The sequence below is a fragment of the Schistocerca piceifrons genome, unplaced genomic scaffold (assembly GCF_021461385.2).
Source record: "Schistocerca piceifrons isolate TAMUIC-IGC-003096 unplaced genomic scaffold, iqSchPice1.1 HiC_scaffold_1104, whole genome shotgun sequence".
In the NCBI taxonomy this organism is placed as follows: Eukaryota; Metazoa; Arthropoda; class Insecta; order Orthoptera; family Acrididae; genus Schistocerca; species Schistocerca piceifrons.
In genome coordinates, this window is record NW_025726912.1 from 25,563 (window position 1) to 53,185 (window position 27,623).

The 27,623-nt window shown below is 43.8% G+C and overlaps 7 protein-coding genes and 12 non-coding genes across 19 annotated transcripts; 15 read left to right on the plus strand and 4 right to left on the minus strand.

Moving 5' to 3' along the window:
- The first annotated feature begins 296 nt into the window (after positions 1 to 296).
- LOC124727437 (DNA repair protein RAD50-like) lies at positions 297 to 3,643 on the plus strand. The gene is made up of 2 exons (XM_047248474.1): positions 297 to 3,444; positions 3,633 to 3,643. Exons 1-2 carry the CDS (start codon positions 297 to 299, stop codon positions 3,641 to 3,643), a joined length of 3,159 nt encoding a protein of 1,052 aa, XP_047104430.1.
- Positions 3,644 to 3,725: 82 nt separating this feature from the next.
- On the plus strand, positions 3,726 to 4,253 carry LOC124727438 (DNA repair protein RAD50-like). The gene has a single exon (XM_047248475.1). The coding sequence runs from the start codon at positions 3,726 to 3,728 to the stop codon at positions 4,251 to 4,253; it is 528 nt and encodes a 175-aa protein (XP_047104431.1).
- Positions 4,254 to 4,809: 556 nt separating this feature from the next.
- On the plus strand, positions 4,810 to 4,882 carry Trnak-uuu. The gene has a single exon. It is a non-coding gene; the product is annotated as a tRNA-Lys (tRNA).
- Positions 4,883 to 5,021: 139 nt separating this feature from the next.
- Positions 5,022 to 5,103, plus strand: Trnas-aga. Its single transcript has one exon. It is a non-coding gene; the product is annotated as a tRNA-Ser (tRNA).
- A 242-nt stretch (positions 5,104 to 5,345) lies between these two features.
- Trnag-ucc lies at positions 5,346 to 5,417 on the minus strand. The gene has a single exon. It is a non-coding gene; the product is annotated as a tRNA-Gly (tRNA).
- A 1,470-nt stretch (positions 5,418 to 6,887) lies between these two features.
- Positions 6,888 to 10,234, plus strand: LOC124727439 (DNA repair protein RAD50-like). The gene is made up of 2 exons (XM_047248476.1): positions 6,888 to 10,035; positions 10,224 to 10,234. Exons 1-2 carry the CDS (start codon positions 6,888 to 6,890, stop codon positions 10,232 to 10,234), a joined length of 3,159 nt encoding a protein of 1,052 aa, XP_047104432.1.
- An 82-nt stretch (positions 10,235 to 10,316) lies between these two features.
- On the plus strand, positions 10,317 to 10,844 carry LOC124727440 (DNA repair protein RAD50-like). Its single transcript, XM_047248477.1, has one exon. It carries the CDS (start codon positions 10,317 to 10,319, stop codon positions 10,842 to 10,844), a length of 528 nt encoding a protein of 175 aa, XP_047104433.1.
- Positions 10,845 to 11,400: 556 nt separating this feature from the next.
- Positions 11,401 to 11,473, plus strand: Trnak-uuu. The gene has a single exon. It is a non-coding gene; the product is annotated as a tRNA-Lys (tRNA).
- A 139-nt stretch (positions 11,474 to 11,612) lies between these two features.
- Trnas-aga lies at positions 11,613 to 11,694 on the plus strand. Its single transcript has one exon. It is a non-coding gene; the product is annotated as a tRNA-Ser (tRNA).
- Positions 11,695 to 11,936: 242 nt separating this feature from the next.
- Trnag-ucc lies at positions 11,937 to 12,008 on the minus strand. Its single transcript has one exon. It is a non-coding gene; the product is annotated as a tRNA-Gly (tRNA).
- A 1,470-nt stretch (positions 12,009 to 13,478) lies between these two features.
- LOC124727441 (DNA repair protein RAD50-like) lies at positions 13,479 to 16,825 on the plus strand. Its single transcript, XM_047248478.1, has 2 exons — positions 13,479 to 16,626; positions 16,815 to 16,825. The coding sequence occupies exons 1-2, from the start codon at positions 13,479 to 13,481 to the stop codon at positions 16,823 to 16,825; spliced, it is 3,159 nt and encodes a 1,052-aa protein (XP_047104434.1).
- An 82-nt stretch (positions 16,826 to 16,907) lies between these two features.
- LOC124727442 (DNA repair protein RAD50-like) lies at positions 16,908 to 17,435 on the plus strand. Its single transcript, XM_047248479.1, has one exon. The coding sequence runs from the start codon at positions 16,908 to 16,910 to the stop codon at positions 17,433 to 17,435; it is 528 nt and encodes a 175-aa protein (XP_047104435.1).
- A 556-nt stretch (positions 17,436 to 17,991) lies between these two features.
- On the plus strand, positions 17,992 to 18,064 carry Trnak-uuu. Its single transcript has one exon. It is a non-coding gene; the product is annotated as a tRNA-Lys (tRNA).
- Positions 18,065 to 18,203: 139 nt separating this feature from the next.
- Trnas-aga lies at positions 18,204 to 18,285 on the plus strand. The gene has a single exon. It is a non-coding gene; the product is annotated as a tRNA-Ser (tRNA).
- Positions 18,286 to 18,526: 241 nt separating this feature from the next.
- On the minus strand, positions 18,527 to 18,599 carry Trnag-ucc. The gene has a single exon. It is a non-coding gene; the product is annotated as a tRNA-Gly (tRNA).
- Positions 18,600 to 20,913: 2,314 nt separating this feature from the next.
- Positions 20,914 to 23,216, plus strand: LOC124727444 (DNA repair protein RAD50-like; the record flags this gene model as incomplete). Its single annotated transcript, XM_047248480.1, has 3 exons — positions 20,914 to 21,687; positions 22,145 to 22,768; positions 23,114 to 23,216. Coding segments are annotated over exons 1-3 (1,501 nt in total), but the record flags the coding sequence as incomplete, so codon positions are not given.
- A 1,363-nt stretch (positions 23,217 to 24,579) lies between these two features.
- Trnak-uuu lies at positions 24,580 to 24,652 on the plus strand. Its single transcript has one exon. It is a non-coding gene; the product is annotated as a tRNA-Lys (tRNA).
- A 140-nt stretch (positions 24,653 to 24,792) lies between these two features.
- Positions 24,793 to 24,874, plus strand: Trnas-aga. Its single transcript has one exon. It is a non-coding gene; the product is annotated as a tRNA-Ser (tRNA).
- A 241-nt stretch (positions 24,875 to 25,115) lies between these two features.
- Positions 25,116 to 25,186, minus strand: Trnag-ucc. Its single transcript has one exon. It is a non-coding gene; the product is annotated as a tRNA-Gly (tRNA).
- Positions 25,187 to 27,623: the final 2,437 nt, after the last annotated feature.

A 27,623-nucleotide genomic window follows, 5' to 3' on the forward strand; every position in this document is an offset into this window, starting at 1 on the left:
GGAGAGGGAGTAAATCTCACGTTTATCGAGCAAATCCGGTGTGGTCTAGTGATGGTAAACATGATTAGATATTGGCGGGTGTATGGCATGTGTTTTCAGCGTGGAAATTTGGCTGTCAGAAATTGTTGATGATTTGTGTTTTAAAGATAGTGTCATATTATGAAAGCGCAATTGGTACATTAATGTAGGTAACACTGATTAGAGGATAGGCGCCCTTCCGTGATGTGACGGATTGTATCACTATTGATATTGTTTACAGTTATTTGTTCGTATTCGGTCCTTTAAAATTCGATATAATGGCTAGATTACTTAAGATGCAGATACAGGGAATCCGAAGCTTTGGTCCGAACGACAGTGATCAGCAGATGATTACGTTTCAATCACCTGTGACGCTGATATTAGGGCAGAACGGATGTGGTAAGACGACGACAATTGAAGCCCTGAAGTATGCAGCTACAGGTGAGGTGCCAGCAGGAACTAAACAAGGGCAGTCGTTTGTTCATGACCCGAAGATGGCTCGTCAGCCAGAGACAAGGGGCCAAATAAAATTGTTGATGGCTGATCGCAAAGGCGAAGAAGTTGTCATCACACGTACGTTACAAACAACACAGAAGGCAAAAAATTTGCAATTGAAAACACTGGATCCAGTAATTCATAGGAAGAAGTCTAGTGGTGAAGTTGTACAGGTTGGTGGACGGTGCATTGATGTAAATTTAGAAATGTCTCATGTTTTTGGTGTATCAAAAGCTGTTCTGAGCAATGTTATATTTTGCCATCAAGAAGATTCTAACTGGCCAATGGATGAGGGAAAGAAACTCAAGGAGAAGTTTGATTCCATATTCGATGCAACAAAACTTAATAAATGTTTGGAACACATCAGAGATCTTAGGAAAGCAGTAAATACAGAAATCAGCACTGATGAGAAACTTCTGAAATCACAACAAGAGATAAAAGATGAGACTGTTTCAAAAAAGAAGGATTTACAAGAGGCAGAGAGTCGTCTGGCAGTAACTCAGGACAAAATAGATAACTTGAGCGATAAACTATCACCTTTGCTAGAAAAACTAGATGAAATTTGTGATGTGGAAAAGGATTTCCTTCAGCTCACCAGGGAGAAAGAAAGAGCTGAAGACAAGATGAAAATACTAGAATCGCAACAATCAGATTTAAAGAAGAATATTAAGGAAGTGCTTGAGTGGAAAACTTTAGAAGAAATAACTGATTTAATCAACAGTTTTAAAACTGAAGCAAGGAACTGGCAGGAGCACTTGAAATCTATGGAGATTGAACTTCAGCAGATATCTAGGGATGAGGAGCGAGTATTGGAAGAAACAAGCCAAGAGCAGATGACTCTTGGAAAACTTCAGAAAGAGGAAGAAGATCATAATACTCGAATAGATGCACGCAATAAGAATCTACAGAGATTGGCAGAAACATTTCAAATAAGAGTAAAAGAAGATACATTTTCTTCAGAAGTTCTTGTCTCAAATTTAATGCATCAAGTCGACGATAAAATAAGAGAGTCAAAGGTACAGTTTGAGCAGTTACGGAACAGGTTTCAAAGAGAAGAGCAGGAACTCCAAAGTAAAATAGACATTGCTAGAGACACTAAAGCAAAGCTAGAGCAGGAAATCACCTCAAAAAAACGACAAGCAGAAGATAATAAAGCTGAAGAATGGAGTGTCAAAACAGAAATTGAAGATATAGAGAAATCTGGTGAAGAACTTGTCAAATTAGGAAGAGAACTGGAGCAAGCAAAAACTAACTGGGAAACTGCTTGTCAAGAACTTGATGAAGAACAGCTGAAAAAAGAAATTAGAGATCAGCACCAAGAGAGCAACAGGCTGGATGATAAGCTAGTTATTGTGGATAAAGAAGTTCAGACATTGCAGCTGTTGAGTAGTGAGCAGGCACAGCTTGATATCCAGAACAAACTGAAGGCATCTAAGGAGTCCGAACTCAAAAAACTAAAGAACAAACACAATGAAGCACTGCGCCACCTTTTGTTTACAGTGCCACAACAAAATTTGAAACATGACTTGGATGCTTGCATGCTTCAACTGACTCGTCAGATCAACAACATCAATGAGAAGATAAATAGTAAGCAGAATGAGGCGGCTGCACTTGAAGTGAAACGAGCCCATCACAAGGAGCAGTTGGATTTGAAAGAAAGAGAGCTGCGAAAATTTGAAGAAGAAATATATGATTTGTGTGGCAGGCAAGATTTTGATGAGTACATACAAAGTGTTTCTGATAGAATACAAGAACTGCAGGACCAAAAAGGAACGCTCAGTGCTTCGGAATACATGTTCCGTCGCTACATTCAGAAACTGGAACAGGAAGATCCTTGCTGTCCATTGTGTCATAGGGAGTTTGAAGCCGCTTCTGAAGCTGCTGAACTTGCATATGAACTGAGTAATAAAGTCAGTGAAGTCCCAGCACGCCTTCAGGACAATAAGAAAGAACTAGAAAATAAGCTAAAGGAATATGATAAACTTTTGCAAATGAAACCTGCTTATGAAAGAACTGATATCATGCGCACCAAGGAGATACCAGAAATGAAAGAGTCACTTCATCAAACAGAAGAGGCTTTAGATGCAGCTCGGAAACAGATTAAAGATTTGAAGGAGCAGTTACTGGGTCCAAAAGCAAAGGAGCAGATGGCAAAGGATATCCAAGGAGATGTAGTCCGCATTGATCAGTTGCAGACAGAACTGCGCCGCATAGACAAAGAAATTCAGGAGCTGCAGTCTAAGATGCCCACAGGATCGTCACGCTCCATGGAGGAAGCCCTGGCAGAGCAGGAGGAGCTTCGAGCACAAGTCAGTGCTATTCAGCGTGCACTCCACATGAAGCAGGAGTCACTGAGAAGGCATTCAGAGAGAGTCAACCAGCTGAGGGAGCGCAAAAATGTACTTATGGAAAAGAAATTGAAGCTCGAAAGTGGACAGCAGAAACGTCGACAACTGGAGGAACGTTTGCAGGAGTTGCAAAGTATGCATGTGATGATACAGTCAGAAATTGAGGTGCTCGAGACCCGACTTCAAGAAGCTAGAGAGACACTTGATTCTGCAGTGCAGTCAAAAAATATTAGAGTTACAGAAAATCGAAAAAATGTAGATCAGGGACAAAATAAGATTGTTGAGCAAGGAAGGAAACATGATGAAATTTGTAATTGGCATAATAGCATTCAACGGTATGAACAGAGCGGCATGAAAGAGAAACTTACGTCAGTTCAAGAAAGATTGATAGAACTGGACTCTAAAAAGGAGACCCTTGCAGATAAAAACAGAAGAACGTGTGAAAACATTGATAAGCTTAAAGAAAAAATTTCAAATCAGCAGCTGAAAGCAAGAGAACTTGAAGATAACAAAATATTGAAGGAGAAACAGGTAGAAGCTGAAGAACTGAAGAGTGTAATAGATAAAGTAAAACAGCGCCTTGGTAAGTTCCAAGTGAAAACCATTGAAGAAGAGAAAAGTCGTCTCTGCAGAGAAATTTCAGCTGTCAAAGAGGAGAAATCAATTTCAGAAGGACGATTTAAGGAATTAAGAGATAGTGTGAATACTCTGCGACGAGATCTAAATAAGGACATATATAAAAATGCAGAAAAAAAATACAATGATCTGCAGCGACGAATTAAGGTAAACCAGCTAGCATCAGCTGATCTGAACAAATACTTTGTCGCTTTGGATTGGTCACTCATTTACTTTCATCAGGAGCGCATGAGGAAGATTAATACGATTATAAGAGAACTGTGGCGAAAAATCTATCGTGGGAATGATATTGATTATATAGAAATTAAAACAGATGCTCCTGAAACCACGAGTGCAGACAAGAAGCGAACATTCAACTATCGGGTTGTTCAGGTGAAGAATGATGTTGAGATTGATATGAAGGGACGCTGCAGTGCTGGGCAGAAGGTTCTAGCGTCGCTTGTTATCCGAATTGCTTTGGCAGAAATTCTAAGTATTAATTGTGGAATCTTAGCTCTGGATGAACCAACCACAAATTTGGATAGGGAGAACATAGACAGTCTTGGAGAAACTCTCACAGACCTTATAAATTTAAGGAGGGAGAACAAGAATTTTCAGCTCATACTGATAACACACGATGAAGACTTCTTGGATCGTTTGATGAATGTTGAAAAACTGAAGTACTATTACAGGGTCACAAGAAATGCAAAGGGAAACTCGGTCATTGAAAAGTATCGTTTTGAAGAAAGGAGCACCCAACATAGAAACTTTAACTAAAGTTTGAAATAAGAATGCATCAAGACTGATTTTTGTTATTCTAATTTGCTCATCTTGTGGAATGCTCTGTGAAAGAAAGTACTTATAGGTTTTTGTGTTTTCTGTTTGTTATAATACATTCATGCCCATGCAGCAGCATTTTTCACACTGTTATGTATAAATAAAGAACATTCATTTCTGAGTAAAAAAAAAAAAAAAAAAAGTGGCTAGGATACCTGGCTTTCACCCAGGAGGCCCAGGTTCGACTCCCGGTACCGGATGGGAAGTGTTTGCGCACACGACCGTCCATGTTTTGGCCTTCCAACGTTCGTTTGTCGCCCTCCTTCCGGAGCTTCAACCGAGCGTAATCGGGGGAAACAGGCACGAGATGCAATTACTGTCAGCACCGGGATAAAGGGAGAAGAGGCACTGGTCCGTTGTTGGGCTGCTACCAGCGTCAGTGGCAAGTCGGTGAAGTCGCTAGTTGCGCCAGAAGCCAGCAATTACCGTAGTACGCCTACACACGCGTTCCAGTTATTCACATTGCTTGCAGCCGCTTCATCCACAACAAGCGTGAGCCCGGATAGCTCAGTCGGTAGAGCATTAGGCTTTTAAACTAAGGGTCCAGGGTTCGAGTCCCTGTCCGGGCGAAGATTTTAACGCTTCCGTAATGGCTCGTCTCGTAGCGCTGGTAGCCCTCCCGTAATCAGTGCACGGAGTTCGTATCCTGTCAGCATTCTGCGCAGACCGGTTCGATTATACACGATTCGAGGGAACGTTTAGCTACGAGCAGTCGTGGCCGAGTGGTTAAGGCGTCTGACTAGAAATCAGATTCCCTCTGGGAGCGTAGGTTCGAGTCCTACCGACTGCGTCCCTTTTCTTTTTATTTTTTTGTTCAAGAAGAAGGAGCAGAAAATGTCGCAGTTTGCCTGTCGTTTTGGTACCTCGCTACACCTCACCTCTCACAGCCGTTTATAGCGCCTGTCCTTTTGATAAGGGCGAATTCCAAGCGTCAGCTTTCGCGTCAGCCGAGCAAAGTCGGGACAAGTCGGGACATACTACAGGATGGCCTGCACGTGACTCGCATACTCATACGTAAAAATTTGCGCCCGTTGCGGTGGCCGGGAATCGAACCCGGATCAACTGCTTGGAAGGCAACTATGCTCACCATTACACCACCACCGCACACCCGCTGCTCCCAACGCCGCGCTGTGTCGGCTTCCCGCCCGCCGGCAGCGGCCCACGGTGATGGTAGCTGTAGGCGCTTTACGAGGTAGGAGGGTGCATCCACACGCGTTCGGGCCGCGCCTCCACGCACGCTGCGTCTTTGGGCAAGACTCGTTGCCGCGGCTGCAAGGTTACTCACACGATAGTGATGAGCGGTCGCTTTTAGGCAGTGTAGTGGGGGACTCCGCGTGTGTAGCACTTTTTTCGGTTGTATCCGACGTCGTTGGGTGGCAATCCCACTTTCCCTGCAGACACCTACCCTGGAATGTGCTCGGGAAGCACGGACGACCGCCCCCAACAAATGCAACTAACAAAATGAGAACAACAACTAAAAAAGTGGTAGGCTGTTGGCCTACCACGCGGGCGGCCCGGGTTCGACTCCCGGCCGATGCATCGTTTTGCTGTTCTCGCTATAATGCTGCCGCGCCGATTGCTCGCTTGAGCTGCGTCAGCCTCAGGAATGTACAGCACGATTCGCTGTGAGAAGAACCAAACACGCAGCACGCAAGAGACCGTAATTGGAGGGAAGCGTGCTATTTCTGAACTCGAGCGTCAGCCTGGCCCTACAGGCCGCTGTGTTCAGGTGCCGCAAGGGCGATGTACTGCAACCTCAGGCAGTGCTGCTTTCCGTTGACAAAGCTGCGGCAGCAGTTTAATCTAGCAAGTCGGGAAAGCACGTGTAGCAACACAACAGATTCTTGAGAAAGCGCAAACTGTCTGTCTCTAATATGCGAGAGTTACCAAGTTTCCTGGGACGTTGGTTGCAGACGTGCCTCGGTAGCGCAATGGGTAGCGCGTAGGTCTCATAATCTTAAGTTAGGGAGTTTGACCCTCACCAGGGGCATTTAATTTGCTGTACATCATGGCTGAATTAACGGCGTTGCTGTTGCTAGGGAACGAACTGAATTGTCGTTTGTTATCCACAAGGAGTCCACGCCTCAGCGTCAAAACGTTTACATCCACTTATGGCAAGGTACAACTTTGACCTTTCTCCTCCCCTGTTATGAGTAAAATATGATGCAAACAGCAATGAATAGTCAGTTTCGAGCTGTGCGCCATGCCAGTCTGCACGCGCAAATATGCTCGCAAACAGAGAACACCACTGAGTCCGGATTCAGCACGAAATGCGAGAGGAGAGGGAGTAAATCTCACGTTTATCGAGCAAATCCGGTGTGGTCTAGTGATGGTAAACATGATTAGATATTGGCGGGTGTATGGCATGTGTTTTCAGCGTGGAAATTTGGCTGTCAGAAATTGTTGATGATTTGTGTTTTAAAGATAGTGTCATATTATGAAAGCGCAATTGGTACATTAATGTAGGTAACACTGATTAGAGGATAGGCGCCCTTCCGTGATGTGACGGATTGTATCACTATTGATATTGTTTACAGTTATTTGTTCGTATTCGGTCCTTTAAAATTCGATATAATGGCTAGATTACTTAAGATGCAGATACAGGGAATCCGAAGCTTTGGTCCGAACGACAGTGATCAGCAGATGATTACGTTTCAATCACCTGTGACGCTGATATTAGGGCAGAACGGATGTGGTAAGACGACGACAATTGAAGCCCTGAAGTATGCAGCTACAGGTGAGGTGCCAGCAGGAACTAAACAAGGGCAGTCGTTTGTTCATGACCCGAAGATGGCTCGTCAGCCAGAGACAAGGGGCCAAATAAAATTGTTGATGGCTGATCGCAAAGGCGAAGAAGTTGTCATCACACGTACGTTACAAACAACACAGAAGGCAAAAAATTTGCAATTGAAAACACTGGATCCAGTAATTCATAGGAAGAAGTCTAGTGGTGAAGTTGTACAGGTTGGTGGACGGTGCATTGATGTAAATTTAGAAATGTCTCATGTTTTTGGTGTATCAAAAGCTGTTCTGAGCAATGTTATATTTTGCCATCAAGAAGATTCTAACTGGCCAATGGATGAGGGAAAGAAACTCAAGGAGAAGTTTGATTCCATATTCGATGCAACAAAACTTAATAAATGTTTGGAACACATCAGAGATCTTAGGAAAGCAGTAAATACAGAAATCAGCACTGATGAGAAACTTCTGAAATCACAACAAGAGATAAAAGATGAGACTGTTTCAAAAAAGAAGGATTTACAAGAGGCAGAGAGTCGTCTGGCAGTAACTCAGGACAAAATAGATAACTTGAGCGATAAACTATCACCTTTGCTAGAAAAACTAGATGAAATTTGTGATGTGGAAAAGGATTTCCTTCAGCTCACCAGGGAGAAAGAAAGAGCTGAAGACAAGATGAAAATACTAGAATCGCAACAATCAGATTTAAAGAAGAATATTAAGGAAGTGCTTGAGTGGAAAACTTTAGAAGAAATAACTGATTTAATCAACAGTTTTAAAACTGAAGCAAGGAACTGGCAGGAGCACTTGAAATCTATGGAGATTGAACTTCAGCAGATATCTAGGGATGAGGAGCGAGTATTGGAAGAAACAAGCCAAGAGCAGATGACTCTTGGAAAACTTCAGAAAGAGGAAGAAGATCATAATACTCGAATAGATGCACGCAATAAGAATCTACAGAGATTGGCAGAAACATTTCAAATAAGAGTAAAAGAAGATACATTTTCTTCAGAAGTTCTTGTCTCAAATTTAATGCATCAAGTCGACGATAAAATAAGAGAGTCAAAGGTACAGTTTGAGCAGTTACGGAACAGGTTTCAAAGAGAAGAGCAGGAACTCCAAAGTAAAATAGACATTGCTAGAGACACTAAAGCAAAGCTAGAGCAGGAAATCACCTCAAAAAAACGACAAGCAGAAGATAATAAAGCTGAAGAATGGAGTGTCAAAACAGAAATTGAAGATATAGAGAAATCTGGTGAAGAACTTGTCAAATTAGGAAGAGAACTGGAGCAAGCAAAAACTAACTGGGAAACTGCTTGTCAAGAACTTGATGAAGAACAGCTGAAAAAAGAAATTAGAGATCAGCACCAAGAGAGCAACAGGCTGGATGATAAGCTAGTTATTGTGGATAAAGAAGTTCAGACATTGCAGCTGTTGAGTAGTGAGCAGGCACAGCTTGATATCCAGAACAAACTGAAGGCATCTAAGGAGTCCGAACTCAAAAAACTAAAGAACAAACACAATGAAGCACTGCGCCACCTTTTGTTTACAGTGCCACAACAAAATTTGAAACATGACTTGGATGCTTGCATGCTTCAACTGACTCGTCAGATCAACAACATCAATGAGAAGATAAATAGTAAGCAGAATGAGGCGGCTGCACTTGAAGTGAAACGAGCCCATCACAAGGAGCAGTTGGATTTGAAAGAAAGAGAGCTGCGAAAATTTGAAGAAGAAATATATGATTTGTGTGGCAGGCAAGATTTTGATGAGTACATACAAAGTGTTTCTGATAGAATACAAGAACTGCAGGACCAAAAAGGAACGCTCAGTGCTTCGGAATACATGTTCCGTCGCTACATTCAGAAACTGGAACAGGAAGATCCTTGCTGTCCATTGTGTCATAGGGAGTTTGAAGCCGCTTCTGAAGCTGCTGAACTTGCATATGAACTGAGTAATAAAGTCAGTGAAGTCCCAGCACGCCTTCAGGACAATAAGAAAGAACTAGAAAATAAGCTAAAGGAATATGATAAACTTTTGCAAATGAAACCTGCTTATGAAAGAACTGATATCATGCGCACCAAGGAGATACCAGAAATGAAAGAGTCACTTCATCAAACAGAAGAGGCTTTAGATGCAGCTCGGAAACAGATTAAAGATTTGAAGGAGCAGTTACTGGGTCCAAAAGCAAAGGAGCAGATGGCAAAGGATATCCAAGGAGATGTAGTCCGCATTGATCAGTTGCAGACAGAACTGCGCCGCATAGACAAAGAAATTCAGGAGCTGCAGTCTAAGATGCCCACAGGATCGTCACGCTCCATGGAGGAAGCCCTGGCAGAGCAGGAGGAGCTTCGAGCACAAGTCAGTGCTATTCAGCGTGCACTCCACATGAAGCAGGAGTCACTGAGAAGGCATTCAGAGAGAGTCAACCAGCTGAGGGAGCGCAAAAATGTACTTATGGAAAAGAAATTGAAGCTCGAAAGTGGACAGCAGAAACGTCGACAACTGGAGGAACGTTTGCAGGAGTTGCAAAGTATGCATGTGATGATACAGTCAGAAATTGAGGTGCTCGAGACCCGACTTCAAGAAGCTAGAGAGACACTTGATTCTGCAGTGCAGTCAAAAAATATTAGAGTTACAGAAAATCGAAAAAATGTAGATCAGGGACAAAATAAGATTGTTGAGCAAGGAAGGAAACATGATGAAATTTGTAATTGGCATAATAGCATTCAACGGTATGAACAGAGCGGCATGAAAGAGAAACTTACGTCAGTTCAAGAAAGATTGATAGAACTGGACTCTAAAAAGGAGACCCTTGCAGATAAAAACAGAAGAACGTGTGAAAACATTGATAAGCTTAAAGAAAAAATTTCAAATCAGCAGCTGAAAGCAAGAGAACTTGAAGATAACAAAATATTGAAGGAGAAACAGGTAGAAGCTGAAGAACTGAAGAGTGTAATAGATAAAGTAAAACAGCGCCTTGGTAAGTTCCAAGTGAAAACCATTGAAGAAGAGAAAAGTCGTCTCTGCAGAGAAATTTCAGCTGTCAAAGAGGAGAAATCAATTTCAGAAGGACGATTTAAGGAATTAAGAGATAGTGTGAATACTCTGCGACGAGATCTAAATAAGGACATATATAAAAATGCAGAAAAAAAATACAATGATCTGCAGCGACGAATTAAGGTAAACCAGCTAGCATCAGCTGATCTGAACAAATACTTTGTCGCTTTGGATTGGTCACTCATTTACTTTCATCAGGAGCGCATGAGGAAGATTAATACGATTATAAGAGAACTGTGGCGAAAAATCTATCGTGGGAATGATATTGATTATATAGAAATTAAAACAGATGCTCCTGAAACCACGAGTGCAGACAAGAAGCGAACATTCAACTATCGGGTTGTTCAGGTGAAGAATGATGTTGAGATTGATATGAAGGGACGCTGCAGTGCTGGGCAGAAGGTTCTAGCGTCGCTTGTTATCCGAATTGCTTTGGCAGAAATTCTAAGTATTAATTGTGGAATCTTAGCTCTGGATGAACCAACCACAAATTTGGATAGGGAGAACATAGACAGTCTTGGAGAAACTCTCACAGACCTTATAAATTTAAGGAGGGAGAACAAGAATTTTCAGCTCATACTGATAACACACGATGAAGACTTCTTGGATCGTTTGATGAATGTTGAAAAACTGAAGTACTATTACAGGGTCACAAGAAATGCAAAGGGAAACTCGGTCATTGAAAAGTATCGTTTTGAAGAAAGGAGCACCCAACATAGAAACTTTAACTAAAGTTTGAAATAAGAATGCATCAAGACTGATTTTTGTTATTCTAATTTGCTCATCTTGTGGAATGCTCTGTGAAAGAAAGTACTTATAGGTTTTTGTGTTTTCTGTTTGTTATAATACATTCATGCCCATGCAGCAGCATTTTTCACACTGTTATGTATAAATAAAGAACATTCATTTCTGAGTAAAAAAAAAAAAAAAAAAAGTGGCTAGGATACCTGGCTTTCACCCAGGAGGCCCAGGTTCGACTCCCGGTACCGGATGGGAAGTGTTTGCGCACACGACCGTCCATGTTTTGGCCTTCCAACGTTCGTTTGTCGCCCTCCTTCCGGAGCTTCAACCGAGCGTAATCGGGGGAAACAGGCACGAGATGCAATTACTGTCAGCACCGGGATAAAGGGAGAAGAGGCACTGGTCCGTTGTTGGGCTGCTACCAGCGTCAGTGGCAAGTCGGTGAAGTCGCTAGTTGCGCCAGAAGCCAGCAATTACCGTAGTACGCCTACACACGCGTTCCAGTTATTCACATTGCTTGCAGCCGCTTCATCCACAACAAGCGTGAGCCCGGATAGCTCAGTCGGTAGAGCATTAGGCTTTTAAACTAAGGGTCCAGGGTTCGAGTCCCTGTCCGGGCGAAGATTTTAACGCTTCCGTAATGGCTCGTCTCGTAGCGCTGGTAGCCCTCCCGTAATCAGTGCACGGAGTTCGTATCCTGTCAGCATTCTGCGCAGACCGGTTCGATTATACACGATTCGAGGGAACGTTTAGCTACGAGCAGTCGTGGCCGAGTGGTTAAGGCGTCTGACTAGAAATCAGATTCCCTCTGGGAGCGTAGGTTCGAGTCCTACCGACTGCGTCCCTTTTCTTTTTATTTTTTTGTTCAAGAAGAAGGAGCAGAAAATGTCGCAGTTTGCCTGTCGTTTTGGTACCTCGCTACACCTCACCTCTCACAGCCGTTTATAGCGCCTGTCCTTTTGATAAGGGCGAATTCCAAGCGTCAGCTTTCGCGTCAGCCGAGCAAAGTCGGGACAAGTCGGGACATACTACAGGATGGCCTGCACGTGACTCGCATACTCATACGTAAAAATTTGCGCCCGTTGCGGTGGCCGGGAATCGAACCCGGATCAACTGCTTGGAAGGCAACTATGCTCACCATTACACCACCACCGCACACCCGCTGCTCCCAACGCCGCGCTGTGTCGGCTTCCCGCCCGCCGGCAGCGGCCCACGGTGATGGTAGCTGTAGGCGCTTTACGAGGTAGGAGGGTGCATCCACACGCGTTCGGGCCGCGCCTCCACGCACGCTGCGTCTTTGGGCAAGACTCGTTGCCGCGGCTGCAAGGTTACTCACACGATAGTGATGAGCGGTCGCTTTTAGGCAGTGTAGTGGGGGACTCCGCGTGTGTAGCACTTTTTTCGGTTGTATCCGACGTCGTTGGGTGGCAATCCCACTTTCCCTGCAGACACCTACCCTGGAATGTGCTCGGGAAGCACGGACGACCGCCCCCAACAAATGCAACTAACAAAATGAGAACAACAACTAAAAAAGTGGTAGGCTGTTGGCCTACCACGCGGGCGGCCCGGGTTCGACTCCCGGCCGATGCATCGTTTTGCTGTTCTCGCTATAATGCTGCCGCGCCGATTGCTCGCTTGAGCTGCGTCAGCCTCAGGAATGTACAGCACGATTCGCTGTGAGAAGAACCAAACACGCAGCACGCAAGAGACCGTAATTGGAGGGAAGCGTGCTATTTCTGAACTCGAGCGTCAGCCTGGCCCTACAGGCCGCTGTGTTCAGGTGCCGCAAGGGCGATGTACTGCAACCTCAGGCAGTGCTGCTTTCCGTTGACAAAGCTGCGGCAGCAGTTTAATCTAGCAAGTCGGGAAAGCACGTGTAGCAACACAACAGATTCTTGAGAAAGCGCAAACTGTCTGTCTCTAATATGCGAGAGTTACCAAGTTTCCTGGGACGTTGGTTGCAGACGTGCCTCGGTAGCGCAATGGGTAGCGCGTAGGTCTCATAATCTTAAGTTAGGGAGTTTGACCCTCACCAGGGGCATTTAATTTGCTGTACATCATGGCTGAATTAACGGCGTTGCTGTTGCTAGGGAACGAACTGAATTGTCGTTTGTTATCCACAAGGAGTCCACGCCTCAGCGTCAAAACGTTTACATCCACTTATGGCAAGGTACAACTTTGACCTTTCTCCTCCCCTGTTATGAGTAAAATATGATGCAAACAGCAATGAATAGTCAGTTTCGAGCTGTGCGCCATGCCAGTCTGCACGCGCAAATATGCTCGCAAACAGAGAACACCACTGAGTCCGGATTCAGCACGAAATGCGAGAGGAGAGGGAGTAAATCTCACGTTTATCGAGCAAATCCGGTGTGGTCTAGTGATGGTAAACATGATTAGATATTGGCGGGTGTATGGCATGTGTTTTCAGCGTGGAAATTTGGCTGTCAGAAATTGTTGATGATTTGTGTTTTAAAGATAGTGTCATATTATGAAAGCGCAATTGGTACATTAATGTAGGTAACACTGATTAGAGGATAGGCGCCCTTCCGTGATGTGACGGATTGTATCACTATTGATATTGTTTACAGTTATTTGTTCGTATTCGGTCCTTTAAAATTCGATATAATGGCTAGATTACTTAAGATGCAGATACAGGGAATCCGAAGCTTTGGTCCGAACGACAGTGATCAGCAGATGATTACGTTTCAATCACCTGTGACGCTGATATTAGGGCAGAACGGATGTGGTAAGACGACGACAATTGAAGCCCTGAAGTATGCAGCTACAGGTGAGGTGCCAGCAGGAACTAAACAAGGGCAGTCGTTTGTTCATGACCCGAAGATGGCTCGTCAGCCAGAGACAAGGGGCCAAATAAAATTGTTGATGGCTGATCGCAAAGGCGAAGAAGTTGTCATCACACGTACGTTACAAACAACACAGAAGGCAAAAAATTTGCAATTGAAAACACTGGATCCAGTAATTCATAGGAAGAAGTCTAGTGGTGAAGTTGTACAGGTTGGTGGACGGTGCATTGATGTAAATTTAGAAATGTCTCATGTTTTTGGTGTATCAAAAGCTGTTCTGAGCAATGTTATATTTTGCCATCAAGAAGATTCTAACTGGCCAATGGATGAGGGAAAGAAACTCAAGGAGAAGTTTGATTCCATATTCGATGCAACAAAACTTAATAAATGTTTGGAACACATCAGAGATCTTAGGAAAGCAGTAAATACAGAAATCAGCACTGATGAGAAACTTCTGAAATCACAACAAGAGATAAAAGATGAGACTGTTTCAAAAAAGAAGGATTTACAAGAGGCAGAGAGTCGTCTGGCAGTAACTCAGGACAAAATAGATAACTTGAGCGATAAACTATCACCTTTGCTAGAAAAACTAGATGAAATTTGTGATGTGGAAAAGGATTTCCTTCAGCTCACCAGGGAGAAAGAAAGAGCTGAAGACAAGATGAAAATACTAGAATCGCAACAATCAGATTTAAAGAAGAATATTAAGGAAGTGCTTGAGTGGAAAACTTTAGAAGAAATAACTGATTTAATCAACAGTTTTAAAACTGAAGCAAGGAACTGGCAGGAGCACTTGAAATCTATGGAGATTGAACTTCAGCAGATATCTAGGGATGAGGAGCGAGTATTGGAAGAAACAAGCCAAGAGCAGATGACTCTTGGAAAACTTCAGAAAGAGGAAGAAGATCATAATACTCGAATAGATGCACGCAATAAGAATCTACAGAGATTGGCAGAAACATTTCAAATAAGAGTAAAAGAAGATACATTTTCTTCAGAAGTTCTTGTCTCAAATTTAATGCATCAAGTCGACGATAAAATAAGAGAGTCAAAGGTACAGTTTGAGCAGTTACGGAACAGGTTTCAAAGAGAAGAGCAGGAACTCCAAAGTAAAATAGACATTGCTAGAGACACTAAAGCAAAGCTAGAGCAGGAAATCACCTCAAAAAAACGACAAGCAGAAGATAATAAAGCTGAAGAATGGAGTGTCAAAACAGAAATTGAAGATATAGAGAAATCTGGTGAAGAACTTGTCAAATTAGGAAGAGAACTGGAGCAAGCAAAAACTAACTGGGAAACTGCTTGTCAAGAACTTGATGAAGAACAGCTGAAAAAAGAAATTAGAGATCAGCACCAAGAGAGCAACAGGCTGGATGATAAGCTAGTTATTGTGGATAAAGAAGTTCAGACATTGCAGCTGTTGAGTAGTGAGCAGGCACAGCTTGATATCCAGAACAAACTGAAGGCATCTAAGGAGTCCGAACTCAAAAAACTAAAGAACAAACACAATGAAGCACTGCGCCACCTTTTGTTTACAGTGCCACAACAAAATTTGAAACATGACTTGGATGCTTGCATGCTTCAACTGACTCGTCAGATCAACAACATCAATGAGAAGATAAATAGTAAGCAGAATGAGGCGGCTGCACTTGAAGTGAAACGAGCCCATCACAAGGAGCAGTTGGATTTGAAAGAAAGAGAGCTGCGAAAATTTGAAGAAGAAATATATGATTTGTGTGGCAGGCAAGATTTTGATGAGTACATACAAAGTGTTTCTGATAGAATACAAGAACTGCAGGACCAAAAAGGAACGCTCAGTGCTTCGGAATACATGTTCCGTCGCTACATTCAGAAACTGGAACAGGAAGATCCTTGCTGTCCATTGTGTCATAGGGAGTTTGAAGCCGCTTCTGAAGCTGCTGAACTTGCATATGAACTGAGTAATAAAGTCAGTGAAGTCCCAGCACGCCTTCAGGACAATAAGAAAGAACTAGAAAATAAGCTAAAGGAATATGATAAACTTTTGCAAATGAAACCTGCTTATGAAAGAACTGATATCATGCGCACCAAGGAGATACCAGAAATGAAAGAGTCACTTCATCAAACAGAAGAGGCTTTAGATGCAGCTCGGAAACAGATTAAAGATTTGAAGGAGCAGTTACTGGGTCCAAAAGCAAAGGAGCAGATGGCAAAGGATATCCAAGGAGATGTAGTCCGCATTGATCAGTTGCAGACAGAACTGCGCCGCATAGACAAAGAAATTCAGGAGCTGCAGTCTAAGATGCCCACAGGATCGTCACGCTCCATGGAGGAAGCCCTGGCAGAGCAGGAGGAGCTTCGAGCACAAGTCAGTGCTATTCAGCGTGCACTCCACATGAAGCAGGAGTCACTGAGAAGGCATTCAGAGAGAGTCAACCAGCTGAGGGAGCGCAAAAATGTACTTATGGAAAAGAAATTGAAGCTCGAAAGTGGACAGCAGAAACGTCGACAACTGGAGGAACGTTTGCAGGAGTTGCAAAGTATGCATGTGATGATACAGTCAGAAATTGAGGTGCTCGAGACCCGACTTCAAGAAGCTAGAGAGACACTTGATTCTGCAGTGCAGTCAAAAAATATTAGAGTTACAGAAAATCGAAAAAATGTAGATCAGGGACAAAATAAGATTGTTGAGCAAGGAAGGAAACATGATGAAATTTGTAATTGGCATAATAGCATTCAACGGTATGAACAGAGCGGCATGAAAGAGAAACTTACGTCAGTTCAAGAAAGATTGATAGAACTGGACTCTAAAAAGGAGACCCTTGCAGATAAAAACAGAAGAACGTGTGAAAACATTGATAAGCTTAAAGAAAAAATTTCAAATCAGCAGCTGAAAGCAAGAGAACTTGAAGATAACAAAATATTGAAGGAGAAACAGGTAGAAGCTGAAGAACTGAAGAGTGTAATAGATAAAGTAAAACAGCGCCTTGGTAAGTTCCAAGTGAAAACCATTGAAGAAGAGAAAAGTCGTCTCTGCAGAGAAATTTCAGCTGTCAAAGAGGAGAAATCAATTTCAGAAGGACGATTTAAGGAATTAAGAGATAGTGTGAATACTCTGCGACGAGATCTAAATAAGGACATATATAAAAATGCAGAAAAAAAATACAATGATCTGCAGCGACGAATTAAGGTAAACCAGCTAGCATCAGCTGATCTGAACAAATACTTTGTCGCTTTGGATTGGTCACTCATTTACTTTCATCAGGAGCGCATGAGGAAGATTAATACGATTATAAGAGAACTGTGGCGAAAAATCTATCGTGGGAATGATATTGATTATATAGAAATTAAAACAGATGCTCCTGAAACCACGAGTGCAGACAAGAAGCGAACATTCAACTATCGGGTTGTTCAGGTGAAGAATGATGTTGAGATTGATATGAAGGGACGCTGCAGTGCTGGGCAGAAGGTTCTAGCGTCGCTTGTTATCCGAATTGCTTTGGCAGAAATTCTAAGTATTAATTGTGGAATCTTAGCTCTGGATGAACCAACCACAAATTTGGATAGGGAGAACATAGACAGTCTTGGAGAAACTCTCACAGACCTTATAAATTTAAGGAGGGAGAACAAGAATTTTCAGCTCATACTGATAACACACGATGAAGACTTCTTGGATCGTTTGATGAATGTTGAAAAACTGAAGTACTATTACAGGGTCACAAGAAATGCAAAGGGAAACTCGGTCATTGAAAAGTATCGTTTTGAAGAAAGGAGCACCCAACATAGAAACTTTAACTAAAGTTTGAAATAAGAATGCATCAAGACTGATTTTTGTTATTCTAATTTGCTCATCTTGTGGAATGCTCTGTGAAAGAAAGTACTTATAGGTTTTTGTGTTTTCTGTTTGTTATAATACATTCATGCCCATGCAGCAGCATTTTTCACACTGTTATGTATAAATAAAGAACATTCATTTCTGAGTAAAAAAAAAAAAAAAAAAGTGGCTAGGATACCTGGCCTTTCACCCAGGAGGCCCAGGTTCGACTCCCGGTACCGGATGGGAAGTGGTTTGCGCACACGACCGTCCATGTTTTGGCCTTCCAACGTTCGTTTGTCGCCCTCCTTCCGGAGCTTCAACCGAGCGTAATCGGGGGAAACAGGCACGAGATGCAATTACTGTCAGCACCGGGATAAAGGAGAAGAGGCACTGGTCCGTTGTTGGGCTGCTACCAGCGTCAGTGGCAAGTCGGTGAAGTCGCTAGTTGCGCCAGAAGCCAGCAATTACCGTAGTACGCCTACACACGCGTTCCAGTTATTCACATTGCTTGCAGCCGCTTCATCCACAACAAGCGTGAGCCCGGATAGCTCAGTCGGTAGAGCATTAGGCTTTTAAACTAAGGGTCCAGGGTTCGAGTCCCTGTCCGGGCGAAGATTTTAACGCTTCCGTAATGGCTCGTCTCGTAGCGCTGGTAGCCCTCCCGTAATCAGTGCACGGAGTTCGTATCCTGTCAGCATTCTGCGCAGACCGGTTCGATTATACACGATTCGAGGGAACGTTTAGCTACGAGCAGTCGTGGCCGAGTGGTTAAGGCGTCTGACTAGAAATCAGATTCCCTCTGGGAGCGTAGGTTCGAGTCCTACCGACTGCGTCCCTTTTCTTTTTATTTTTTGTTCAAGAAGAAGGAGCAGAAAATGTCGCAGTTTGCCTGTCGTTTTGGTACCTCGCTACACCTCACCTCTCACAGCCGTTTATAGCGCCTGTCCTTTTTGATAAGGGCGAATTCCAAGCGTCAGCTTTCGCGTCAGCCGAGCAAAGTCGGGACAAGTCGGGACATACTACAGGATGGCCTGCACGTGACTCGCATACTCATACGTAAAAATTTGCGCCCGTTGCGGTGGCGGGAATCGAACCCGGATCAACTGCTTGGAAGGCAACTATGCTCACCATTACACCACCACCGCACACCCGCTGCTCCCCAACGCCGCGCTGTGTCGGCTTCCCGCCCGCCGGCAGCGGCCCACGGTGATGGTAGCTGTAGCGCTTTACGAGGTAGGAGGGTGCATCCACACGCGTTCGGGCCGCGCCTCCACGCACGCTGCGTCTTTGGGCAAGACTCGTTGCCGCGGCTGCAAGGTTACTCACACGATAGTGATGAGCGGTCGCTTTTAGGCAGTGTAGTGGGGGACTCCGCGTGTGTAGCACTTTTTCGGTGTATCCGACGTCGTTGGGTGGCAATCCCACTTTCCCTGCAGGACACCTACCCTGGAATGTGCTCGGGAAGCACGGACGACCGCCCCCAACAATGCAACTAACAAAATGAGAACAACAACTAAAAAAGTGGTAGGCTGTTGGCCTACCACGCGGGCGGCCCGGGTTCGACTCCCGGCCGATGCATCGTTTTTGCTGTTCTCGCTATAATGCTGCCGCGCCGATTGCTCGCTTGAGCTGCGTCAGCCTCAGGAATGTACAGCACGATTCGCTGTGAGAAGAACCAAACACGCAGCACGCAAGAGACCGTAATTGGAGGGAAGCGTGCTATTTCTGAACTCGAGCGTCAGCCTGGCCCTACAGGCCGCTGTGTTCAGGTGCCGCAAGGGCGATGTACTGCAACCTCAGGCAGTGCTGCTTTCCGTTGACAAAGCTGCGGCAGCAGTTTAATCTAGCAAGTCGGGAAAGCACGTGTAGCAACACAACAGATTCTTGAGAAAGCGCAAACTGTCTGTCTCTAATATGCGAGAGTTACCAAGTTTCCTGGGGACGTTGGTTGCAGACGTGCCTCGGTAGCGCAATGGGTAGCGCGTAGGTCTCATAATCTTAAGTTAGGGAGTTTGACCCTCACCAGGGGCATTTAATTTGCTGTACATCATGGCTGAATTAACGGCGTTGCTGTTGCTAGGGAACGAACTGAATTGTCGTTTGTTATCCACAAGGAGTCCACGCTCCAGCGTCAAAACGTTTACATCCACTTATGGCAAGGTACAACTTTGACCTTTCTCCTCCCCTGTTATGAGTAAAATATGATGCAAACAGCAATGAATAGTCAGTTTCGAGCTGTGCGCCATGCCAGTCTGCACGCGCAAATATGCTCGCAAACAGAGAACACCACTGAGTCCGGATTCAGCACGAAATGCGAGAGGAGAGGGAGTAAATCTCACGTTTATCGAGCAAATCCGGTGTGGTCTAGTGATGGTAAACATGATTAGATATTGGCGGGTGTTATGGCATGTGTTTTCAGCGTGGAAATTTGGCTGTCAGAAATTGTTGATGATTTGTGTTTTAAAGATAGTGTCATATTATGAAAGCGCAAATTGGTACATTAATGTAGGTAACACTGATTAGAGGATAGGCGCCCTTCCGTGATGTGACGGATTGTATCACTATTGATATTGTTTACAGTTATTTGTTCGTATTCGGTCCTTTAAAATTCGATATAATGGCTAGATTACTTAAGATGCAGATACAGGGAATCCGAAGCTTGTGGTCCCGAACGACAGTGATCAGCAGATGATTACGTTTCAATCACCTGTGACGCTGATATTAGGCAGAACGGATGTGGTAAGACGACGACAATTGAAGCCCTGAAGTATGCAGCTACAGGTGAGTGTGCCAGCAGGAACTAAACAAGGGCAGTCGTTTGTTCATGACCCGAAGATGGCTCGTCAGCCAGAGACAAGGGGCCAAATAAATTGTTGATGGCTGATCGCAAAGGCGAAGAAGTTGTCATCACACGTACGTTACAAACAACACAGAAGGCAAAAAATTTGCAATTGAAAAACACTGGATCCAGTAATTCATAGGAAGAAGTCTAGTGGTGAAGTTGTACAGGTTGGTGGACGGTGCATGATGTAAATTTAGAAATGTCTCATGTTTTTGGTGTATCAAAAAGCTGTTCTGAGCAATGTTATATTTTGCCATCAAGAAGATTCTAACTGGCCAATGGATGAGGGAAAGAAACTCAAGGAGAAGTTTGATTCCATATTCGATGCAACAAAACTTAATAAATGTTTGGAACACATCAGAGATCTTAGGAAAGCAGTAAATACAGAATCAGCACTGATGAGAAACTTCTGAAATCACAACAAGAGATAAAAGATGAGACTGTTTCAAAAAAGAAGGATTTACAAGAGGCAGAGAGTCGTCTGGCAGTACACTCAGGACAAAATAGATAACTTGAGCGATAAACTATCACCTTTGCTAGAAAAAACTAGATGAAATTTGTGATGTGGAAAAGGATTTCCTTCAGCTCACCAGGGAGAAAGAAAGAGCTGAAGACAAGATGAAAATACTAGAATCGCAACAATCAGATTTAAAGAAGAATATTAAGGAAGTGCTTGAGTGGAAAACTTTAGAAGAAATAACTGATTTAATCAACAGTTTTAAAACTGAAGCAAGGAACTGGCAGGAGCACTTGAAATCTATGGAGATTGAACTTCAGCAGATATCTAGGGATGAGGAGCGAGTATTGGAAGAAACAAGCCAAGAGCAGATGACTCTTGGAAAACTTCAGAAAGAGGAAGAAGATCATAATACTCGAATAGATGCACGCAATAAGAATCTACAGAGATTGGCAGAAACATTTCAAATAAGAGTAAAAGAAGATACATTTTCTTCAGAAGTTCTTGTCTCAAATTTAATGCATCAAGTCGACGATAAAATAAGAGAGTCAAAGGTACAGTTTGAGCAGTTACGGAACAGGTTTCAAAGAGAAGAGCAGGAACTCCAAAGTAAAATAGACATTGCTAGAGACACTAAAGCAAAGCTAGAGCAGGAAATCACCTCAAAAAAACGACAAGCAGAAGATAATAAAGCTGAAGAATGGAGTGTCAAAACAGAAATTGAAGATATAGAGAAATCTGGTGAAGAACTTGTCAAATTAGGAAGAGAACTGGAGCAAGCAAAAACTAACTGGGAAACTGCTTGTCAAGAACTTGATGAAGAACAGCTGAAAAAAGAAATTAGAGATCAGCACCAAGAGAGCAACAGGCTGGATGATAAGCTAGTTATTGTGGATAAAGAAGTTCAGACATTGCAGCTGTTGAGTAGTGAGCAGGCACAGCTTGATATCCAGAACAAACTGAAGCATCTAAGGAGTCCGAACTCAAAAAACTAAAGAACAAACACAATGAAGCACTGCGCCACCTTTTGTTTACAGTGCCACAACAAAATTTGAAACATGACTTGGATGCTTGCATGCTTCAACTGACTCGTCAGATCAACAACATCAATGAGAAGATAAATAGTAAGCAGAATGAGGGCGGCTGCACTTGAAGTGAAACGAGCCCATCACAAGGAGCAGTTGGATTTGAAAGAAAGAGAGCTGCGAAATTTGAAGAAGAAATATATGATTTGTGTGGCAGGCAAGATTTGATGAGTACATACAAAGTGTTTCTGATAGAATACAAGAACTGCAGGACCCAAAAAGGAACGCTCAGTGCTTCGGAATACATGTTCCGTCGCTACATTCAGAAACTGGAACAGGAAGATCCTTGCTGTCCATTGTGTCATAGGGAGTTGAAGCCGCTTCTGAAGCTGCTGAACTTGCATATGAACTGAGTAATAAAGTCAGTGAAGTCCCAGCACGCCTTCAGGACAATAAGAAAGAACTAGAAAATAAGCTAAAGGAATATGATAAACTTTTGCAAATGAAACCTGCTTATGAAAGAACTGATATCATGCGCACCAAGGAGATACCAGAAATGAAAGAGTCACTTCATCAAACAGAAGAGGCTTTAGATGCAGCTCGGAAACAGATTAAAGATTTGAAGGAGCAGTTACTGGGTCCAAAAGCAAAGGAGCAGATGGCAAAGGATATCCAAGGAGATGTAGTCCGCATTGATCAGTTGCAGACAGAACTGCGCCGCATAGACAAAGAAATTCAGGAGCTGCAGTCTAAGATGCCCACAGGATCGTCACGCTCCATGGAGGAAGCCCTGGCAGAGCAGGAGGAGCTTCGAGCACAAGTCAGTGCTATTCAGCGTGCACTCCACATGAAGCAGGAGTCACTGAGAAGGCATTCAGAGAGAGTCAACCAGCTGAGGGAGCGCAAAAATGTACTTATGGAAAAGAAATTGAAGCTCGAAAGTGGACAGCAGAAACGTCGACAACTGGAGGAACGTTTGCAGAGTTGCAAAGTATGCATGTGATGATACAGTCAGAAATTGAGGTGCTCGAGACCCGACTTCAAGAAGCTAGAGAGACACTTGATTCTGCAGTGCAGTCAAAAAATATTAGAGTTACAGAAATCGAAAAATGTAGATCAGGGACAAAATAAGATTGTTGAGCAAGGAAGGAAACATGATGAAATTTGTAATTGGCATAATAGCATTCAACGGTATGAACAGAGCGGCATGAAAGAGAAACTTACGTCAGTTCAAGAAAGATTGATAGAACTGGACCTCTAAAAGGAGACCCTTGCAGATAAAAACAGAAGAACGTGTGAAAACATTGATAAGCTTAAAGAAAAAATTTCAAATCAGCAGCTGAAAGCAAGAGAACTTGAAGATAACAAAATATTGAAGGAGAAACAGGTAGAAGCTGAAGAACTGAAGAGTGTAATAGATAAAGTAAAACAGCGCCTTGGTAAGTTCCAAGTGAAAACCATTGAAGAAGAGAAAAGTCGTCTCTGCAGAGAAATTTCAGCTGTCAAAGAGGAGAAATCAATTCAGAGGACGATTTAAGGAATTAAGAGATAGTGTGAATACTCTGCGACGAGATCTAAATAAGGACATATATAAAAATGCAGAAAAAAAATACAATGATCTGCAGCGACGAATTAAGGTAAAACCAGCTAGCATCAGCTGATCTGAACAAATACTTTGTCGCTTTGGATTGGTCACTCATTTACTTTCATCAGGAGCGCATGAGGAAGATTAATACGATTATAAGAGAACTGTGGCGAAAAATCTATCGTGGGAATGATATTGATTATATAGAAATTAAAACAGATGCTCCTGAAACCACGAGTGCAGACAAGAAGCGAACATTCAACTATCGGGTTGTTCAGGTGAAGAATGATGTTGAGATTGATATGAAGGGACGCATGCAGTGCTGGGCAGAAGGTTCTAGCGTCGCTTGTTATCCGAATTGCTTTGGCAGATATTCTAAGTATTAATTGTGGAATCTTAGCTCTGGATGAACCAACCACAAATTTGGATAGGGAGAACATAGACAGTCTTGGAGAAACTCTCACAGACCTTATAAATTAAGGAGGGAGAACAAGAATTTTCAGCTCATACTGATAACACACGATGAAGACTTCTTGGATCGTTTGATGAATGTTGAAAAACTGAAGTACTATTACAGGGTCACAAGAAATGCAAAGGGAAACTCGGTCATTGAAAAGTATCGTTTTGAAGAAAGGAGCACCCAACATAGAAACTTTAACTAAAGTTGAAATAAGAATGCATCAAGACTGATTTTTGTTATTCTAATTTGCTCATCTTGTGGAATGCTCTGTGAAAGAAAGTACTTATAGGTTTTTGTGTTTTCTGTTTGTTATAATACATTCATGCCCAGCTGCAGCATTTTTCCACACTGTTATGTATAAATAAAGAACATTCATTTCTGAGTAAAAAAAAAAAAAAAAAAGTGGCTAGGATACCTGGCTTTCACCCAGGAGGCCCAGGTTCGACTCCCGGTACCGGATGGGAAGTGTTTGCCGCACACGACCGTCCATGTTTTGGCCTTCCAACGTTCGTTTGTCGCCCTCCTTCCGGAGCTTCAACCGAGCGTAATCGGGGGAAACAGGCACGAGATGCAATTACTGTCAGCACCGGGATAAAGGGAGAAGAGGCACTGGTCCGTTGTTGGGCTGCTACCAGCGTCAGTGGCAAGTCGGTGAAGTCGCTAGTTGCGCCAGAAGCCAGCAATTACCGTAGTACGCCTACACACGCGTTCCAGTTATTCACATTGCTTGCAGCCGCTTCATCCACAACAAGCGTGAGCCCGGATAGCTCAGTCGGTAGAGCATTAGGCTTTTAAACTAAGGGTCCAGGGTTCGAGTCCCTGTCCGGGCGAAGATTTTTAACGCTTCCGTAATGGCTCGTCTCGTAGCGCTGGTAGCCCTCCCGTAATCAGTGCACGGAGTTCGTATCCTGTCAGCATTCTGCGCAGACCGGTTCGATTATACACGATTCGAGGGAACGTTTAGCTACGAGCAGTCGTGGCCGAGTGGTTAAGGGCGTCTGACTAGAAATCAGATTCCCTCTGGAGCGTAGGTTCGAGTCCTACCGACTGCGTCCCTTTCTTTTTATTTTTTTGTTCAAGAAGAAGGAGCAGAAAATGTCGCAGTTTGCCTGTCGTTTTTGGTACCTCGCTACACCTCACCTCTCACAGCCGTTTATAGCGCCTGTCCTTTTGATAAGGGCGAATTCCAGCGTCAGCTTTCGCGTCAGCCGAGCAAAGTCGGGACAAGTCGGGACATACTACAGGATGGCCTGCACGTGACTCGCATACTCATACGTAAAAATTTGCGCCCGTTGCGGTGGCCGGGAATCGAACCCGGATCACTGCTTGGAAGGCAACTATGCTCACCATTACACCACCACCGCACACCCGCTGCTCCCAACGCCGCGCTGTGTCGGCTTCCCGCCCGCCGGCAGCGGCCCACGGTGATGGTAGCTGTAGGCGCTTTACGAGGTAGGAGGGGTGCATCCACACGCGTTCGGGGCCGCGCCTCCACGCACGCTGCGTCTTTGGGCAAGACTCGTTGCCGCGGCTGCAAGGTTACTCACACGATAAGTGATGAGCGGTCGCTTTTAGGCAGTGTAGTGGGGGACTCCGCGTGTGTAGCACTTTTTTCGGTTGTATCCGACGTCGTTGGGTGGCAATCCACTTTCCCTGCAGACACCTACCCTGGAATGTGCTCGGAGCCAAGCCCCCCACGGACGACCGCCCCAACAAATGCAACTAACAAAATGAGAACAACAACTAAAAAAGTGGTAGGCTGTTGGCCTACCACGCGGGCGGCCCGGGTTCGACTCCCGGCCGATGCATCGTTTTGCTGTTCTCGCTATAATGCTGCCGCGCCGATTGCTCGCTTGAGCTGCGTCAGCCTCAGGAATGTACAGCACGATTCGCTGTGAGAAGAACCAAACACGCAGCACGCAAGAGACCGTAATTGGAGGGAAGCGTGCTATTTCTGAACTCGAGCGTCAGCCTGGCCCTACAGGCCGCTGTGTTCAGGTGCCGCAAGGGCGATGTACTGCAACCTCAGGCAGTGCTGCTTTCCGTTGACAAAGCTGCGGCAGCAGTTTAATCTAGCAAGTCGGGAAAGCACGTGTAGCAACACAACAGATTCTTGAGAAAGCGCAAACTGTCTGTCTCTAATATGCGAGAGTTACCAAGTTTCCTGGGACGTTGGTTGCAGACGTGCTCTCGGTAGCGCAATGGGTAGCGCGTAGGTCTCATAATCTTAAGTTAGGGAGTTTGACCCTCACCAGGGGCATTTAATTTGCTGTACATCATGGCTGAATTAACGGCGTTGCTGTTGCTAGGGAACGAACTGAATTGTCGTTTGTTATCCACAAGGAGTCCACGCCTCAGCGTCAAAACGTTTACATCCACTTATGGGCAAGGTACAACTTTGACCTTTCTTCCTCCCCTGTTATGAGTAAAATATGATGCAAACAGCAATGAATAGTCAGTTTCGAGCTGTGCGCCATGCCAGTCTGCACGCGCAAATATGCTCGCAAACAGAGAACACCACTGAGTCCGGATTCAGCACGAAATGCGAGAGGAGAGGGAGTAAATCTCACGTTTATCGAGCAAATCCGGTGTGGTCTAGTGATGGTAAACATGATTAGATATTGGCGGGTGTATGCATGTGTTTTCAGCGTGGAAATTTGGCTGTCAGAAATTGTTGATGATTTGTGTTTTAAAGATAGTGTCATATTATAGAAAGCGCAATTGGTACATTAATGTAGGTAACACTGATTAGAGGATAGGCGCCCTTCCGTGATGTGACGGATTGTATCACTATTGATATTGTTTACAGTTATTTGTTCGTATTCGGTCCTTTAAAATTCGATATAATGGCTAGATTACTTAAGATGCAGATACAGGGAATCCGAAGCTTTGGTCCGAACGACAGTGATCAGCAGATGATTACGTTTCAATCACCTGTGACGCTGATATTAGGGCAGAACGGATGTGGTAAGACGACGACATTGAAGCCCTGAAGTATGCAGCTACAGGTGAGGTGCCAGCAGGAACTAAACAAGGGCAGTCGTTTGTTCATGACCCGAAGATGGCTCGTCAGCCAGAGACAAGGGGCCAATAAAATTGTTGATGGCTGATCGCAAAGGCGAAGAAGTTGTCATCACACGTACGTTACAAACAACACAGAAGGCAAAAAATTTGCAATTGAAAACACTGGATCCAGTAATTCATAGGAAGAAGTCTAGTGGTGAAGTTGTACAGGTTGGTGGACGGTGCATTGATGTAAATTTAGAAATGTCTCATGTTTTTGGTGTATCAAAAGCTGTTCTGAGCAATGTTATATTTTGCCATCAAGAAGATACTAACTGGCCAATGGATGAGGGAAAGAAACTCAAGGAGAAGTTTGATTCCATATTCGATGCAACAAAACTTAATAAATGTTTGGAACACATCAGAGATCTTAGGAAGCAGTAAATACAGAAATCAGCACTGATGAGAAAACTTCTGAAATCACAACAAGAGATAAAGATGAGACTGTTTCAAAAAAGAAGGATTTACAAGAGGCAGAGAGTCGTCTGGCAGTAACTCAGGACAAAATAGATAACTTGAGCGATAAACTATCACCTTTGCTAGAAAAACTAGATGAAATTTGTTGATGTGGAAAAGGATTTCCTTCAGCTCACCAGGGAGAAAGAAAGAGCTGAAGACAAGATGAAAATACTAGAATCGCAACAATCAGATTTAAAGAAGAATATTAAGGAAGTGCTTGAGTGGAAAACTTTAGAAGAAATAACTGATTTAATCAACAGTTTTAAAACTGAAGCAAGG